Raw genomic sequence first — 18113 nt, 5'->3', positions numbered from 1 at the left:
TTCTCAAAGCATCAATTTCTTCCACCATCATAACCTCGTCTAAAAAAGAATAAAGCGACAGATTTAACGACATGGAAACAATGATACAATAATAAGTGCTTTTATTTCAGCGTTAGATTTACAGCGATTGTCAGCATTTTTATAGTACAAAAGCGTCATTTAAGTGTAAATGAGTTGAAATTGACAAAGACTGAGGCATGAAGTGCATTTTATAGATATTTTGTGAGGCTTTTTTTTTTTTTAACTTGCAAACAGTTCGTAATAAGAGTGTACAGTCATGTTTAAATGCTTTTCCAACACAGTTGTGAATTTTGACTTTTATTTAGAATACTCTGAAATGTTATATCTTAAAAAAAAAATAGATATTTCTGCTGCAGATTGATTTCTTGAAAAAGCGACTGTAAATTTTTACAGCAAGCTTCCTGTGCTTCAAAGAAATACAAAGTATAGGCTTTGTTTTTCAAAACTTGTGCAAGATAAGAGAGAAAACCATCCACACATGTGTTATAGTTAATGTGTGAAGCCAGTAGGTTGCAGACAAAACTTCGCCTGATGTGAACAGAAAAGAGGCATTTTCAACGTCAACAACATTCAGTTACTGTGTCACCCTGATGTTTGTTTTTGTTTTTTTTTGTTTTTTTTAACAAAGCTTTCAGAAAACCTAATTTTTCACAACGTTATCTCTCAGGGTGTGTTTCTGATTCTCTCTCCAACTGGGGAATGAAATTACATGTTTGCAGCGGATTCCGGTTTCCCCTATCCAGTTCAGTATTTCATCTACAAGTTGAAGGCTAGTGTCCTGGGTGGGGGGTCATGCTCTGTGTCGCCTGCAACTGTCGAGGAAGTGGAGATGCTGTTGTGTTGGATAGTCTGCAGATGGGAGCCAGGGTCTACAGGGGTGGGACTTCCTTCTGGGCTAACCCCTGCAGCTGGACACAGAGACAGCTGTCAATCAAAGACTGTGAGGGGCCGCTCTGTGAGGGCGTGCTTGCTAACACATGTGATTCATTTATAAACCTTTTTGTTTTTTAACATATAAATGAAAACTCATTACAGTTCAGATTAAATGAAAATATCTCTTTTATTTTAACAAATGAATACTGTACATACAGGTAAAAAGACAACAATAGAAATATATCAATACAACACATGCCAATGTTGCATCCCTTTTTGTTCTCTGAAGTTTAAAACGTGTCTGCTTTCCTTTTAGCCACAAGGTGCAATATTTCATTACATACTTTCATTAGAAGGCCAGTTCCATCTGCAGTTCATCATCAACTTCAACCTGCATCAGGGAGCAATATGGGCATGGTCTACTTCTTGTTTCCTGCTGGGTTTGTGCAAAGCAAAATAGCCAATGCAAGAAGCATTGCATTCCGTTGCATTCTAAATACCGTCAAAGTGTGGTTCATCAAAATAGTGTGGCAGAAGATGGGGTAAACTATTCCTTTAAACGGAGAGTTAAGAGTGCAGTACTTTCCCCTCATTGGCTCTCTTTATGAGTAAAAGTGCATTGCTAATATTTGGAGACTGCAACATTAAAAGCAGAGTTCATTTCTCACAAGCTGTTCAGCTCTGTAAGACACACTCCCAGGTCCCTGTTTGTGTACAAGAGTGCTTTGTCATAGCAAGTAAACCTGTGATCGTGGGATATTCCCTGATGTGCACATATAAGGTATAACACATGTGAATTATACCCAGAATGGTAGATGATGATGAATGCCGGACATCTGGAAAAGCAGGTGAGATTTCAAAACTGGGGGTGCAGCGTAGGGAGGGGGGGGTTACTCACTGGGGTACCCCTGCGCTTCTCTCTGCCGAGTGGTGACAGGACAGTCCTTGTGAGTGAGGAGAATCTGTTTCAGTTGCCCCACCTCTGACCTTAAAGATGTCACCTCGTTCTGAGAACACAGAGAAATGCTAAGCATCCATGATGTACACACCCTGATGGTATGTGCAGTGGTGTGTGTGTGTGTGTGTGTGTGTGTGTGTGTGCGTGCGTGCGTGCGTGCGTGCGTGTGTGTGTGCGTGTGTGTGTGTGTGTGTGTGTGTGTGTGCAGAGCGAATCCCACCTGTAGCTGCAGATTTGTGTGCGTCAGCTCCTCGGCTTTCTTCTCCAGCGACGACACCCACACTTTCCTCTTCTGTCGGCAGCGGGTGGCCGCAGCCCGGTTGCGCTCTAGAAACTTCTGCCGTCGTTCGTCGGGGTCCTGTTCCGCCGTCCTCCTGCGACGATTGCCTCCTATTGCCCCCACTCCTCCGCCGCCACAGTTAGCCCCTGCTTGCAGTGCATGTTGAGGGTGGGGCGGCTGGGATGGGTGCATTTGTTGTGCAACTGGAGACAACTGCACACACAAAAACACTTCTTTAGATTAATGTGTTTGTGCGTGAATACATTCATTTAAAAATAATATAGAGAGAGATACAAGACATAAAATACTCTTTAAGATAATGATTTCACCTGCGTTGGAGCAGAAAGTGGAGGTGCAGGTGATGACCCCTGGTGCAAATGTGAAGGCGGCGACTGGTGAGCGTGTGGGACGCCCCCCGACTGGTGGAGCTGGTGGTTGTTGGGACTTCTCAGATGCTGTGGTGGAGGAGGAGCTTGGCATCGCTGGTGGTAGGTGATGGGTGGAGCTGGAAGCTGCGCATGATGAGGATGGTTGTGATGATGGTGGTTGTGGTGTTGCGGCTGTAAGGGTGGCGCCTGGTGGCGCTGCAACATCATCTCCATCATATGACCCATTGGCGTTACAGGGTTGTTGATGTTGATCATTCCTGGGTGGTGCTGTTGGTAATGGTGGCCCATCGTCTGCTTGGATCTCTGGGTGGAGGCAGAAATGACAAATGAAGAGATTCAGGTACTTGATTTACAATTGAATTGTTGTTGTTTGTCATTTTGACTGATTGAGTTACTGACAGGAAATTCCCCCAGTGAAATAATCCAATCAAATAACACATAGCTTTCTTTCTTTTTTCTCATAGTAATGCAACATGAGATGAAGAATTTAATTTGACAGCTGAGCAGATTGTTCAGATGATTGAGCTTATGTCTATGGATATTCTCATTTTGTGCATGTAGGGTAGGGGGCATCTCAAAACAAACACACAACCTGGACTTTTGTCTTTGAAGATGTTTCAGCCCTTATTATCATCAGTTCACACTGTTCCCTTGACTAGACTGGCTTGTTAACTGACCAAGTCCAGTTGACCTGATTCGGGTGCATGTTGTTAGATTGTGGGAGGATAATACAGTAACCTGAGAAACCACATAGGGTCAGGGAGAACATGAGAACAAACTCTGCACAGACATGCCCCAAAGCCCAGAATTGAACAGGAAATAAGTTTGCCACGAGACAAGAGTACCGGCCACTACAACCCTGTGCAGCCACTCAGAATCATCAATTACAAAGAAAAACCCAGACTGAATCGTTATGTCAGCCACAGAAATCATCTTTTATTTTCATCACAATACAGCCTCTACGAGACGCACCTTACTGAAATGTTATAGAATTTTTTTTTTTTTTGTGAGATTGTTTAGTCGATCGAGTTTAAATCTTACAAGGACAAAATTGTTTGTGTCATGTCTTAAAAAAGAAAACCAAGTGGCCATTGGAGCTTTGGTTACAGACATCTCATGATGATTTGTATATTTCCATACCATCTAATCTATAAATCACATTGCTGCCGTGTGGGACGTTACGGACGACCAAATTCAACTCCCAGGGACTCCGAGGTCAAGTGACACTGATAAAAGTTACATATTTCATATAGTTTGAGATGTGCGGCTGGGTTCCCAGTGTCCTCCAGTTATATACTCTCTGTACTGTGAGCCATTTCTTGAGCAGTACTTATGGCGAGTTGACTAAACAGAATTTTTCACACAACATCTTCGTGAGTTTGGGTTGAATCCAGCACCTCATGACCCTGACTTGAACAAAGGCTGTTCAGAAGATGGATTAAATGAACATCCACTTGATCAACTTTGAAAGTAGTGATAGAAATATATCGTTTAATATTCAACACAGAATTTATAACCATTGATTGGCTACTCTTTTACTCTTTTAAAATCATATTCATCCACTTGGTTTCTCAGGGACAAATGAAGATCTGAGATCCTTCAAACCATCAATTAGACCAATACCATGCCAAACAAAACCATAAAAAGACCATTCCTAAAAATTGGAACAGACCTGGGAAACTTGGCATTGCTTTTGTTTTGAAAAGTCCTGCTTTTATATCTTAAAGCAGGATAGTGTTTGGCCCGGTAGGTCTGTGGGTCTTCAGACAAAAAATGAATGCTATTACCGGTACTTCCCAATGTGGTGAAATTTCGAAAGCAAAAAGCTTAAAGTGAAATCTGTCACTTTCCTCCATGGTTACCATACCTCCTGACCACTCGCCTCCACGAAGACAACTGTTGGTACGAAGGACAATGTGTTCCAATAAATGCTGCCGTCTGCAGCTTGATACCTTCACACTTTATCATTCCCATGTATCCTCGACTAAACAGACTGTATGAGCTAAATTAAACCTCATCTCACCTTTCTCCCACACTCAGCAGAGGAAAGAGAGAGAGGGATAGGTCATGTTTGGAGCATGACATCACCCACCCCCCCCCCCACCCCCCACTCCTCCCGGGTAATTTTGCTATCTACCCCTGTTACACAATATTTCTTTAAGAGGAGAAGTTGATTTTTTTTTTCTCTTCTTCTCTCTCCGCCATTCAGCTCTGAAAAAAAGAGGGAGCTCATTGAGCCTGTGCCAAGGATGAGGTCACTGAGCTGTCTGTGCCAGCTTTACCAGCCCGGCTGCCAGTCAAACGCACACACACACACACACACACACACACACACACACACACACACACACACACACACACACACACACACACACACACACACACACACACACACACACACACACACACACACACACACACACACACACTGAACAGGATGGGACACGAGTATTTCAGTTCTGTTTACTACATAGAAACACCCTGACACTGGGGCTGGCGATTACATCATGGGTCTCCTTGGCCTGGATGACACATCACTTTGATATTTCTGTCTTGAGGGATCAGTGAATGAAGACACAAAACTGTACATGCAACACTGATCCACTTGTTAAATGTTTGCTTTTTCACTTGAGCTGAGTGCAGCGTTACTGTACGACAGAGGCATGTTAATACCCCTACCGTGGTTTTAAAGAAGCAGAGTCCCATTTTACACCACAGAAAGGCAAAGGAAAACCTTTGAAAATTCCAGATTCCAATAAAACTGATGCGAGGAAGATGTTTCTTTGTCTGAGTGAGTGTATGTCTGTCTTTGCTGAAGGTGAATCAGATTTTTGGAGTGCTGACACTTGAGCACACGGCCGACAAACTTGCAGAGGATTGTTAATGAGCTATCACATGGTTTCAGGGTTAGGGGTTAGGTAAGGGCTGAGTAGTGATGGTTAATGTGAGAGTGTAGAGAATGCATTATGTCACCGAGTATCCTCACAAAGATAGAAGTACACTTGTGTGTGCGGGAGAGAGAGAGCGAGAGACAGAGAGAGAGAGAGAGAGAGAGAGAGAGTGTGTGTAAGAAGAAGAGAGGTTGAGGTTTGAACCTGGGACCTGAGTGGCTGTGCAATCTGAAACCACTTTTCATTTGCCACTCTATATACAAGCTCTGCTACAAGAAGTCATAACCTATATGTGTGTGTGAGAAAAGGAGCACAAAGGGAGAGAGCGTGTGAGTGGACGCAAGGCGATTTCACAGTTTTCGCTTTGAAGCTGCTTTTGATAGCACCTATATATTTAACTATTTATGCTACATGCGCCCAGAAAGAGAAAATGTAAAATTCAAGAGTTGGGAGATTTAGAGCATGTTGACACAAGACAAATAAAAACAACCAAGAAAAGCCAGGGAGAGCTTGCAGATTGTGACTTCCTGTCTGTCTGTGTGTGTGTGTGTGTGTGTGTGTGTGTGTGTGTGTGTGTGTGTGTGTGTGTGTGTGTGTGTGTGTGTGTGTGTGTGTGTGTGTGTGTGTGTGTGTGTGTGTGTGTGTGTGTGTGTGTGTGTGTGTGTGTGTGTGTGTGTGTGCAGGGTTACACTCTGCTTCCTGTCTATGTTAATTAGGTCAAAGGCACAAGGTGAGGCAGGGTGTGTTTTCAGTATTACACGACTAAAATATCAACTTGCCAGTACTAGCAGCGTCTTTCAAAAGTAACATTCTTGATAGTATTTAACATCTCATCAAAGTTATGATGAATGTCTGACACTTAGTGAATAAATACACAGGTTTCTCTCAGTCCTGACTTATCTTTATGAAAAGGATCGGATCATTCCTCATATGGGAATTACCTCATTGTATTATCAGAATAAAACCAAATTCGAAGGCTGCTCTTGCTTTGAAACAAATGCTTTTATGTTGAAAACATTGTCCAATTGCATCACTTTAATCATTGAATTTTGCATTCCTGAAGCTGAAGCCCTTTTTTTTCATAATCCCGAGCCGTTTCCCTCTTTCCAGGAAGCACCAGCAGACAGGTTGTTACTCCTACTACATCGCCTTATACTGAAGCCTATACATCTTGGGTTGGGCGATGCTGAACCGAATTCCAGCTAATAATTGGTGAATGTATGATACGTCCTGGATAAACAGAGCAAATTCATAAACCCAAACACACGCACATTCATTCAATTTAGACACCCATTAGCTTCAAATTTCTGGATTGTGGGAATAAACGCATGCATACAAATGGAGAATATGAAATTATAAACTTTCATATCTGGGGAAAAAAACAATTGTTTTCTGGTGAGAAGTCAAAATGAAAAGATAAGCATGATCATGAGGGAGTTTCAGGTCTGTGTGAGTGGCTCGTGTTACATAAAGTTGGTTGTTTTTCTTCCATAAGCAAAGGATTTCCTGTTGATAGTTTCACATTTACTGTATCAGAAAATGCCTTCTTCTATTTCAAAATAAACTTGAAATCATGTACATGTATAAGCTCAGATTTTGAACCGTAAACAATAAATAATGATGCAGTTCACATTAAAAAACAATGGTGTTGGCATTCGTTGTGGTTGTGAAATATGTGCAAACTTATATTGATGCACACAGGTGAAGTATAATGGACAAACTCTACTGATCTGATCCACAACGGTCCTCAATGTGAAGCAGGAAGTGTTGTGTACTGGAGCTGGCATACCCATTACACAAGACATCTGCTTCTCTTTCAAAAGAATAAAAATATTGACACAAAAATAACTTTGGTTGTGACAAAAAGAAAGCATTAGCACGTATGTACACGGAAGCGCGGCTTTAAAGAGTTCCTCACAAGGTCAGGCCCATCTGGAGTTTGACACTTTTCATTAATTCATCCTCGAGAGTGAAGTGACTTTTTCTGTCAACCATGAATATTTCCGACCTTGACCACTTTGGCCATTATACCTGCGTCCATAAATCATGATGCATGCGTGTCTGAACGCGTGTGAGCCTGAGCGTGGCAAACGCCGCCTCCCAGTACTTACGGTCATGTGCTGAGCAGATGCCCCTTGCATGGCGGGGTCTGGCAGGGTGCCAGGTAAGGAGGCTGGCAGGGGCTGTCTGTGTCTGTTCCGCATGTGGAGGAGGCAGGACAGAGGCCCGGGGACCGGCCTGTGGTCAGCCAAACACAAAGACAAAGAGAGGGGTCACGGCAGGAAGCGAGCCACAAAATAAAATTTCTCCGATCCAGTTTAAGGAGCTTTAACTGGGTGTTGATGGCCGGTGGAAGAGAAGTGAAGATCCATGTGAAATCTGTGCGATCGATAACTTTTACAGGTTTTCAGACGCACAGGTAGAAACATCACTTGACAAATACTGGATCACGAGGGTTGTGTTCAACAACATTTTAAATATAGACAGAAAAAGGTCACAGCTGACATTGAAATCCAATGTTAGAGTTTGAGCTGCAAAAATATTGCTCAGATGATTTTAGAGAAGCAAACAGAGTGATATTTCTTTCTCTAAAATGGTGGCACTCGCTGGAATTTAGTCTGTGGTTTTGAAAAGCCGTAAAAATGTACAATTTACAAAAATCTAACTGGATGCCACGCAGACTTCATAAATTTCATTGGATCCAGGATCTACAGAGGGAAACAGTCCCATAAAAGGTTGTTCGCGAAAAGGTGCTATGTTTATTGTGGAGAAGATTAGGCTGTAGAACCAGACTGTGGCGTTGAACTTGTTAAATAACAGTAGCACCCAATTTAAATTCCTCCGAGGTTCATTGTTTTGGGATGGAGGGAGGAATCACAGAAAGGATGTGTCAAAACACTGGCATTCCTACCTGACCCCGTCGACGTGGCTGCAAATGAAGGAGAGACTCTTCTACTGAACGAGATTCACTCTCAAAGTGTTAGTGAAAGTGGTGTATACAGAAGAAGTAACAACGATTGAAAGATGTGGAAATAAAGTGACAGCCTGCGAGGGAGGAGACCAGCTCTGGGATCTCAGTGGGGGGGGGGCTGCAGAGACCCGGGGTGCCATGTGCTGACCTAACCACTCTGGCCTGCCGCCAATCGGGCAGCGTGGGCCTCCACGCCTGCGCTGAGGTCACCAGCCATGATGTCATCACCGAATCGGGGGAGGGGCAGGGGGTGGGGGGTGGGGGGGGGTAGGGGTATGCAACCCAGTTCAGCGTACAACGAAACACACACAAACCAAAACAGCATTTCTTAATGTAACCACAACAGTTCGACCGGGCCAACAGCCAGATGCTCGGAGACCAGGTCGCTATGGAAACCGGTGGTAAACACAATGGAAAACAGTCAGACACTCAATCCGTGGTTCATTTAGTAACACTTAGTGGGTTTCAACTGACTAACATGGTGTCTGGATTCGGCTGGCATTGATTTATTGCACTAAAATCGACTGTCAACTCTCCCTCCACCGTCCTGTCATGTCCTGTCTGGGCTGGACAGATGTTTGGAGCTTATTATGTCACTGACTTACTTCTGGTGCTTTGACTCATCTAATCAAGTGCAGAGATGTAACAGAGGCTTTGTTTATCCACAGTATCTGTTGCAGGCATGAGTAATTCATCCGCCACTTGATAGTTGGGAAGAAGGATTTTATATTTGTAAAGCTTAGATAAGAGAATTATACATGTTACTATATTTACTTTATATGAAAAGCTGCCCAAAACTTAAAAAAAAAAAAAAAGCGAGTGGGAACAATCCTTATTGGGGACTTGTGTGGGGAATTAAAGTGATTTTGATTCACAGCTCAGAGCAATCAAAGGAGAAACATGGAAACTAGATGGAAAAGCCCCAAAATTTGACTCGAACATCAAATATTTTAAGTGTGATTCAAGAGTGCTAACCACTACAACCAGACACACAAAACCTTTTTTTTCCCAGGTTGATATAAGGAGGCTCTTTTATTTGGTTTGTGGCGGTTCAATTGTGGTCTCTGTGGGTCAGTGAATAAATCTCAGGCACCAAGAGAGAATGGAGAAAAAAGAAAAAGAAAAAAAAAGGAAACTAAAATAATTGAATAAGTGATTCTGTGTTTTTGACAGTTTTTCTATTATTATTTAATACTATCTAAGAATGTTTTTAATTGTTTATATGAAACCCTTAAAAAAAAAGAAGTGATACAAATCAGAAAGCAAATTTTGAACAGTAATGTGCCAAAATACTAATATATAAAACATATACAACTCAAATGTGAATAAATATTAATAAAGGCAATTAACAGTACATCATAGTATATAATGCTGGGAGGAATTTTGAAGAGAAAACAAAAACTAACTTTAACTGAAATCTAATAAAAGCGATGCTAGTAATTGCAATTAGTGAAATACTTGAATTTGAGGAATTTCTGATTTTGTTTTTCAACAAAATTGATTTAGAGGTAAAAACGTGTGTCGTCTGTGTTTAAAAAACTATTTGTCTCAATTTCAGAATTAAATAAAGCTTATCTGTAGATTTAGGAGTCAAACAATATATTGTGGAACATTTCAAAGAAGAAATCAGAACTTTGGTATGTTTATGTTTCTATTTTGTTTTAATTATTATTATTTTTAGTATATTTATAATTAGTTACTAAAACATACATGTCAGTTAGGGACATGTTTAACATATTTAAGATTAAGTAAACTTTGTCACTATTGTAGAATGTCAGATAATGTTATTGTTGTTTTAAAAAACATTCCACAAAATGAATATGGAATTTTATAAAACTTCCATAATAATTGTGTGGAATGTGAAGTGACATTAATCATTGACAATCACATTGAAATGGTGCCGTGATATTTAATTTTGCGATTCATCACTTTCATGGCCTCAAATTCATTTGAAAATGATAAATCAATTGTTTTCCAAAACTCGAACCCCTTTTTTAAACATCCATCGACAGGATACACTCCCAAACTGGTATCTCGTCCATCACAGAGCAAACACACAGAAAGGTCTTGAATTGAACCGTAGGTTTTCTGGCGCTGAGGCGAGCGTGCTAACCACTACACCACTCTGTGTATAGTCATAAAGATGAATTCTGTTGAGTGAGGGTCGACTGAGTTTCACAAACTCCCAGCCGAACTACCAGGAGGGGCGGGAGCAGCTGGTGGTGGGATGAAAGACAGGAACTCTTCTAATCTGTCTGCTGAACGCATGATAACCAGGGAGCCGTGGAAGCTGTCCAGGCGCTGAGAGACTCCAGTCGGAGTCTTGACAGACACAACAGAGACGGTCGTCGGGTCCCAGGGTGGGTAAAGTGAGTGGGATTGAGTAGCGGTTATGCAGCGGTTGCTCGTTTCTTTTGATTTGGCTTCTCTGTGAATTACTATTTGATTTTTTTTTTCCCCCTCCTTTTTCTCAGTTCATTATCATACTGATGAATTATGCAGAGAAATGCCAACAGGATGAGGTAGGATACATCCAGAGAAAAGATGAGCCAAAAAAAAAAAAAAGAAAAAACAGTATGAAAATGGTGAAAGAAGGGACTGATTAGGTGCGATATCGGTGTGTGGTTTACGGTACGTGTACTCACCCTGAGTGTGTGAGGGTGGAAGGAGCCTGAGTGATGACTGATCCGGACTGGGAGGAGGACAGAGCCTGCTGGGCGGCCAAGCTGCAGCTCGGGGCCATCATGGGGCCGTGGGTCTGCGGGTGACGTAAGGCATGGGTGTGCGGGTGATGCAGAGAGGGCTGCGGCTGTGGGTGCTGAGGCTGAGGCTGGTGCTGGAGCTGAAGCTGGGGTTTGAGCTGGTTCATGCACGATGACCCATTATGAGAAAGCGTCTGTGTGTTTGGGGGAGCAGGGGGGGGGGGGGGGGGGGGGGGGGCACAAGAACAATAAACAGCTGGGACCACTTGTGGCAGTAACATGTGTGTGTGTGTGTGGCTGTGTATGTGTGTGTGTGTGTGTGTTTAGGTGTTTGATGACTGGCTGTTTAATTTACAGGCCTGAATGTGATCGCCTGGTGTGTCTTTCCTGCAGCAGGTCAGATATCTGCAGCTGTCTAATTGGGTCCGACTGCTTTCATCTCCCTCACAAACAAGTGTCACTCAGAACACAAACCTGACAGAACCTCACAAGCAAACTGCAGCTCTCAAACACAAATCTGCAGTGCATCTCGTTTGTACATTATTCCACTCTTACAAAGTACTAGTATTTGGACTTTCTTACTCCACTTTAGTAGACTTCTCAGGTATTTGCTTTGAGTCCCTTCACAAATATCTGTACCTTCTACTCCTTAAATGACTATATCCAGTGTGTTACTTGTGTTACCCTTTTTGGATGATGATTCAGAGTTACAGTAAAAGGATTCATGAAGTTAATCATGTTGAAACTGCAGAAGTTGAGAGATTTAAAAGTGATTGAGTTACGTCAAGCATGACACAGAAACATGTGAAGCATTCCAATTGTTTTCTATTCCAAAATAAGAAAAAGACAAGGAAAAAAAAAAAACACAAGTAAAGAATATCCCCTCTGGATTAATAACGTTTTTCTATTCTATTCAAATGGTTGAATCTCGAGACTCCCTGTTTCTGTTTCAGTCATGAAAGTTCTTTCAAAATTGAAATTGACCTCAAGTTATCATCTGCATTATTTATCTTTTGAAAATGACCTTCACTGTCAAAACTATTATAAAAGTTGAACGTGTGTAATTTTTAAATATTTATCAGGTGTATCCACAGTGAAACACATACTATTATAATATTTATGGTAATCGTCTGTGTATATACACATAAACACAGATGTATGTGCAGAGCCTTTAGAACCAAACTTGAAAACCCTCACATTTCTTTCACTAATCTCAAAATAAAAATTTATATTAATTTGAAGTGGTACTTTAAACTGAGATTAGAATACTTAAGCATGTGCAGGAACCCTAGAATTTGACAGAATTATGAAAATGGACAACACTACTGATTTTTGAGCCTTTGACACCATATGTGACGATATATACACTGCGTTTAAACCAAAGACCGAAAAATAAGTTACATTAGATCTGTTTTGAAGATCCACACAATGAAGTCATTTCCCCAAATGTGTGGAAAGGAATACACAGTATGAACCTTTTTCTGAGATACTCCCCCCTTATTTGGAGGCATCTTAAGATATAATACAGGAAATATGTGTATTAGGAATGAGAAATGTTGTTTTGTTTTTTATTTTGCAAAAAAAAAATACCTGTTTGTTGTTTTCTTCTTCTTGTGCTTGAAGAAACTCTTCCTCTATCTCCTTGAACAGTCCAACCTCATCACAGTTCTGTAAAAACCTGGTAGGTGTCGGAGTCTGGTCTAAAAGCACAAGAATCACATGGGTATGGACACAGAGGAGAGGAGATAAGTTAAAAGAAAAACACATACTCATTGTAATCTATTCCCACAACCCTCTCTGGCGGTGCTTTCTTAAGTCCAGGTAGTGATGCAAAGAGGGGAAACAAGTCTTCTCTTAGTCTTGTTCTGCATGTCTGATAACATCAGTCTGCCTCTGGAAGCCGTCTAAACATGCCGGGGTCAAAGGTCAGCGGTGCCTTTTGTTTTGACATGAGACTTCCTGCAGGAGGCGTGACAGGCTGCAGGACAAGGAGATGCAGAGGAAGACTCCTCTCAGCTTAGATCCCATGCACATGCAGACAGACAGCCGTTTCCAGGGCAACAGACATCGTCATGAGACAGTATTTTGACCACGACACAACGCGGTCAGGGGATCACGTTGCTCCAGTGAAGAGATATCAGCTTGTGAAACCCTGGTCAGCATTTTAGGTCTTATATTTACGAGATTACAGTTCTGGTGTGCGTTGTCCTGTCATATGGTCAAATTACTTTTTGTGTGTTTTTCTCAGAATGCTGCAAAACTTTGTATTGGCCTTTGCGTTTTGAAACAAAATCTATGCCCAGGACCAACTGCGAACTATATCACCAAGGAAAATAACAAATGTTTTTTGCTAAAAAATGTTTTTACATATCATGAATGTTAAAATGTTTTCAATGTCTTGAAAAAAAATACTATATTAACAAGATGGTGCACGATATGCTTCATATTTTTGCCGCCAGAGAAAATCAGAGATGAGAGAAACATTTAGAACAAATAGTTTCTGTTAATATGACTTATCTTGAAACAGACTGATTCCTCACAACATTTTCTCATAGAGTGAATTAGACCAAAAGATTAAAGGAAGAACAAAAAGTTTTATTAGAAATGTCATTTTTACTGCCATAGTTTTAAGCTCTATGTAAGTGTTTGTCTGGAAATGCAATTAGAATGTTTGCACATTGTAAATGGGAAAAAAATCAGCTTGAAGAATTTTGGGAAAATTGTAATTGCATCCCCCTCCCATTTGTAATGTCATCATAATGCACATTAATAATCATAAACTCGATGGATAAACATTTCTGTATTTATTTCCAGTACGTAAATGATACAGAAATACAAAACTGCCGTGATGTGTGAAGGTTCCACCGACTTAATAGACATTTTCGAGTTGATCATCTACATTCTGTCTCCGCATTTTGGAACCAAAGTGGATCTTCGGTGATGCCGATCAACTGTGTGCCGGGCCTAATCTGATGGCGTACAATGTGCAAGCTGCAACGTGAGCAGCTTTGTTTCGCCGCACAGACTACCTGAGGGAAGGAAGCCTGTATCCAGGTTATCTGATTTCATACTGAATAACATATCGTCATCATTTTTTCATCAAGCACTGATCCCGAAAAGGGGGTCACCACACACGTGTGCCAGACAGCAGCTGAACTGAGTGACATATAGCAAGTCGGAGGAGCGAAAACACAAAAAGAGAAGAGGACTTGTGTGGTCATTGGGTGGGGAGGGGGTGGGGGGGGGGGGGGGGATCATTAAAGTAGGCTGCTAATTAAAAGTCAAAGTGTTCACCGGGGTGAGCCAATCCTCTTTTTCTCTTTGACTGTTGCTGTTGAGGCGATTCAAGAGCCGGCCTTACCTGTGAAAGCTGCGTCCGTCTTTATGGAGGCGAACTTGAGCGTCATTTCATGCTTGTGTCTGTGGATGACCAGATGCTCCTCCGACGGGAAACGCTGCAGTATATCGACAGAGTGAGAGAGATATGAAGGGATGAGCGCAGCTGCGTGACACATAGGATGGGTCGCTCAGTTCAATCACTTCACTGACTCATCACGAGTCTTGTGAGTGTCTTGTGAGTTATGAACCTGTCAAGCAATTCATTCATGTTTTATTATTATTATTATTATTATTATTATCATTATTATTATTATTATTATTATTACTATTATTACACTGAGCTTCATGATTTTTCACCCAAAAGTATTGAAAGCAGGAACAGACCTGAGAGCAGCCCGGGGCGCCGCACACATAAGGCCTGTCCTGTTTGTCATTCATGTCATACACAAGCCTGCGCAAACACAAGAAGAGAGAACAACATATCAACATCCAGCCTCATCCCACCGTCTCGCTCCGATCGCGGCCCCCGATGAGTTCATTCACAACGCAGCCTGGAGTTCTCCACTTTATCCTCTGGGTTTACAAAGAGACAGTGCTCTCAGATAAGTCGCGCACTACGCGGCGATCGTCGGGCCTTTATTGTGGGACGCTGTGCGTAATGAGATAGTTGCCACAGATGATGGATGTTTCGCCCTGAGACACAACGTTGTCTTGAGGAAAATGATCCCTTTGGTGCCAGCGGGGGGGGGGGGGGGGGGGGGGGACACTCTTAGTCTATGAGCACATTGCTGCACACTGTCGGCATTCATTTTCATTTGGACAAATACTATAATACGCACAATATGCTTTCCGTTTCAGCCTTTCATTAATCCGCACTAATAACATGGAGGCACCAGAAGAGCATCAAAGTCTTACAGAATCCTGATCTGTACTTTTCGTGGTTATTATGGAGAAAATGACTCAGTGTAGTATAGTTGTGTCGTCCTACAATTAGGCTTTCATTAGGGCATTGGATGATAATACAAATGTGATGAAAGGACTAATGCTCACCAAGCAAACATTGGATGAAAGTATCAGCAAGTATCAGAATTGATTACAATGTTAAACCAGCACGTAGCACTAACCCCTATTCGACCCAGTCAGCTCATCTTTTGGGTGTATTAAGCATCTGATGGGGGGGGGGGGGGTTAATTATGACTTATTTGAAGTGCTACTGCTGCGAGCCCTTCATTTTCCTTTGAAAGCAAAGTGGAAAGCCATTGAACTCCCTGACCTCAGGCATTCCTCTAAGATGTGTGTCTCCAAACAAGTTTCAGAGAAAGAAAGGGCCCGCAGGTCAACGGGGTGACCCTCCTCGCTCTTCACCCGAGAAGAGGAAGTCGACTCCATCGGGAAGTACATTCAGTGTTATCCCGGGTGGAAGATGGTAGTTCTGAGGAGTGTATTCACAGGTACACACAGTCTCTGAAACTTTGGGTTCGCGTGAGCGGAGTGAGCGAGCAGAGTGGGACCTGATGTTATGGGAAAGAGTGAGAACTAAAGAGAGGAGTCAGGAAAGAGAGGGCAAAAGTACATGCTTCCATAAGAAATGGAAAGAGCAGGGGGTGGGGGGTGGGGGGGTGATGGAGAGATGGGAATGGAAAGGGCAAGTGGCAGAGAGAGAGAGAGAGAGAGAGAGAGAGAGAAGGACACAATGAATGGAAGAGAGAAGGAATGAGGGTGGGAGCCAGCGGAGGGAGGGCTGTACTTTGGGCTGACTCCTGACAGGTTTGAACCTGCCTCAGTCCCCATTTTCCAACCCCTGGTGAGTAGAGGTGACTTCATAGGTGTGTGTTTGTGTACGTGCGTGTGTGTGTGTGTGTGTGTCATGTTGGTTTGTTACAAAATGAAACCGGTAAGCCGGTGTCCCCGCATGTGGATAAACAGATGGATATCAACACAGATCATTTATGATTTCGCAGTGAAAGAAACAGAAGGCTTCAAACTTCCATGCAACAGACGGCTTTAGTTTACCGCCTTTGTGACTTTGTCAACACTTGAGATGTTTCTTATCCTTAATTTAAATCCCTGCTGTCTATTTCATTAGCAAACTGTTTAACCCCTCTGTTTTCCTGGTATGAGATTAGCAGACTCAGCACATTTCCAGCAAAACCTTCTGTCCGTCAGTGGTTACATCAATGCGTGATGACGTCACCAATAATGCACAAATCCAACAACAGACCAGACAACATGTTGTCATTTCCAAGGCGGATTATTGTCTTTGTGACAGTTATATTAGACGTTTTCCCGCCTTCTCCGTCTATTATTGCTCCACATCGATCAGCACAGCAGCGGGAATGAATGAGATCGTACACATCCAACTTTTTATTAGCACTTGTGCTTGTGAACCATTTTCACTTTCCACCTAAAAGAGTTGATAAACCTCGATTACTCACAGTTCCTTAAAGTTACAATTTCCCGGATGGATGAATCATGACAGCAGCATCAGATCGCGCGGACATGAAACTCAAACACAAATCAAACCATGTCCCAGAAACATGTGTTTCATTTTCAGTTCCTTCTGCGTAAGAGAAAAAACAAAAAGCAAAAAACAAAAAAACAACCTGTTGGGAGTCACAAACAAGCCCCGCACAGCTGTATGGAGAGTGCTGTCACACCCCCCTAAATAGACAGGAGCGCTCAGTCCGTCCACCCGGTGGTGATGAGACTCCACCGGGACATGGAGCCAGAAAAAAAGTTTCCAGCACCGTTACACACGCCGACAAAATATATATATATAAAAAAAAAAAAAAAAAGTCAAGACACAAAGCTCACAAGTAATTTCGGTAGCCCGAGCGCGGCGACGGCAGAAAGGAGCCGGACTGAAAGTTTTGTGAATGAGAGTAAACGCGGAGGCTTACCTACCAGTGTAGAAAGGGACGAGCGGCGCTCCGCGGAGGAACCACGTTGGACTGGAGCGAGATTACAATACGTTCTATTTACAGAAGCATTACATCACCCCGCCGGTGACGTCACGTGGGATTCCTGAACTTCTAAATCATTGCGGACGTACGGTGGGAGAGGGGCGAAGGCGGGGGTGGGGGGCGGGGGGCGGGGCTACCGCACCGGCCGGTAGGGGGACGGGACGGGACGGGACGGGACGGCGCAGAAAAGCATGGTGGTGGTGGACCCGGACTGACAAAGCAGACAAGCAACGTGACGAGACGCGGGGCAGACGGGGTGGGAGGACGACACCCACCTTTTTTTTTCTTTTTTAGTGACGACTCGAAGCGGGACGCTCCGGTGGTTATAACGAATTCACTCGTCAAAATGAGGAACAGTTGCAAGTTTTTGTTTTTGTTGTTGTTTTTTTTTGATAATTACTCATTGAAAAAACTTTAAAACAATAAAGTTACAAAAAAGTTGCAGTCAACTATAATGTTGTGCGCATGTGGTGGAGAGAAAGTAGGTCGCATTTTATTATACGTCCCGTATACTTTTCCGGAAAGTGAAACCTGACACCGAAATACTATCATGATAAGACTTGTCTTATAACGCATGTGTAGCAGTGATAATAAGAAGGTATTAATGGAGCTATAACAAGTAACAATGACAACTATATATATATATATATATATATATATATATATATATATATATATATAGAGAGAGAGAGAGAGAGAGAGAGAGAGAGAGAGAGAGAGAGAGAG

General features: G+C 42.4%; 1 protein-coding gene across 1 annotated transcript; it reads right to left on the bottom strand.

The window, feature by feature from the left end:
• Positions 1 to 85: 85 nt before the first annotated feature.
• LOC308122887 (cyclic AMP-responsive element-binding protein 5-like) lies at positions 86 to 17375 on the bottom strand. Its single transcript, XM_080485041.1, has 10 exons — positions 17329 to 17375; positions 14809 to 14875; positions 14447 to 14540; positions 12676 to 12785; positions 11029 to 11279; positions 7524 to 7650; positions 2462 to 2824; positions 2073 to 2345; positions 1793 to 1901; positions 86 to 929 (listed from the first exon to the last, which is right to left on the bottom strand). The coding sequence occupies exons 2-10, from the start codon at positions 14860 to 14862 to the stop codon at positions 778 to 780; spliced, it is 1533 nt and encodes a 510-aa protein (XP_080341167.1). The 5' UTR covers positions 14863 to 14875; positions 17329 to 17375; the 3' UTR covers positions 86 to 777.
• Positions 17376 to 18113: the final 738 nt, after the last annotated feature.

This window comes from Lipophrys pholis (genome assembly GCF_963383615.2).
Source record: "Lipophrys pholis genome assembly, chromosome: 17".
Taxonomy (NCBI): domain Eukaryota; kingdom Metazoa; phylum Chordata; class Actinopteri; order Blenniiformes; family Blenniidae; genus Lipophrys; species Lipophrys pholis.
Note: the sequence above shows the minus strand (reverse complement) of the source record. Positions and strands in the feature narration are given on the sequence as shown.

Bases quoted from the DNA above. Each gene is read 5' to 3' on its own strand.
- LOC308122887 (XM_080485041.1), bottom strand. From the start codon at position 14,862: ATGAATGACAAACAGGACAGGCCTTATGTGTGCGGCGCCCCGGGCTGC. The intron at 2,346-2,461 runs GTGAAATCATTA...TTGTGTGTGCAG, and splicing joins CACTTTCTGCTCCAACGCAG to TTGTCTCCAGTTGCACAACA. The intron at 930-1,792 runs GTGAGTAACCCC...CTCTGTGTCCAG, and splicing joins AGAAGCGCAGGGGTACCCCA to CTGCAGGGGTTAGCCCAGAA.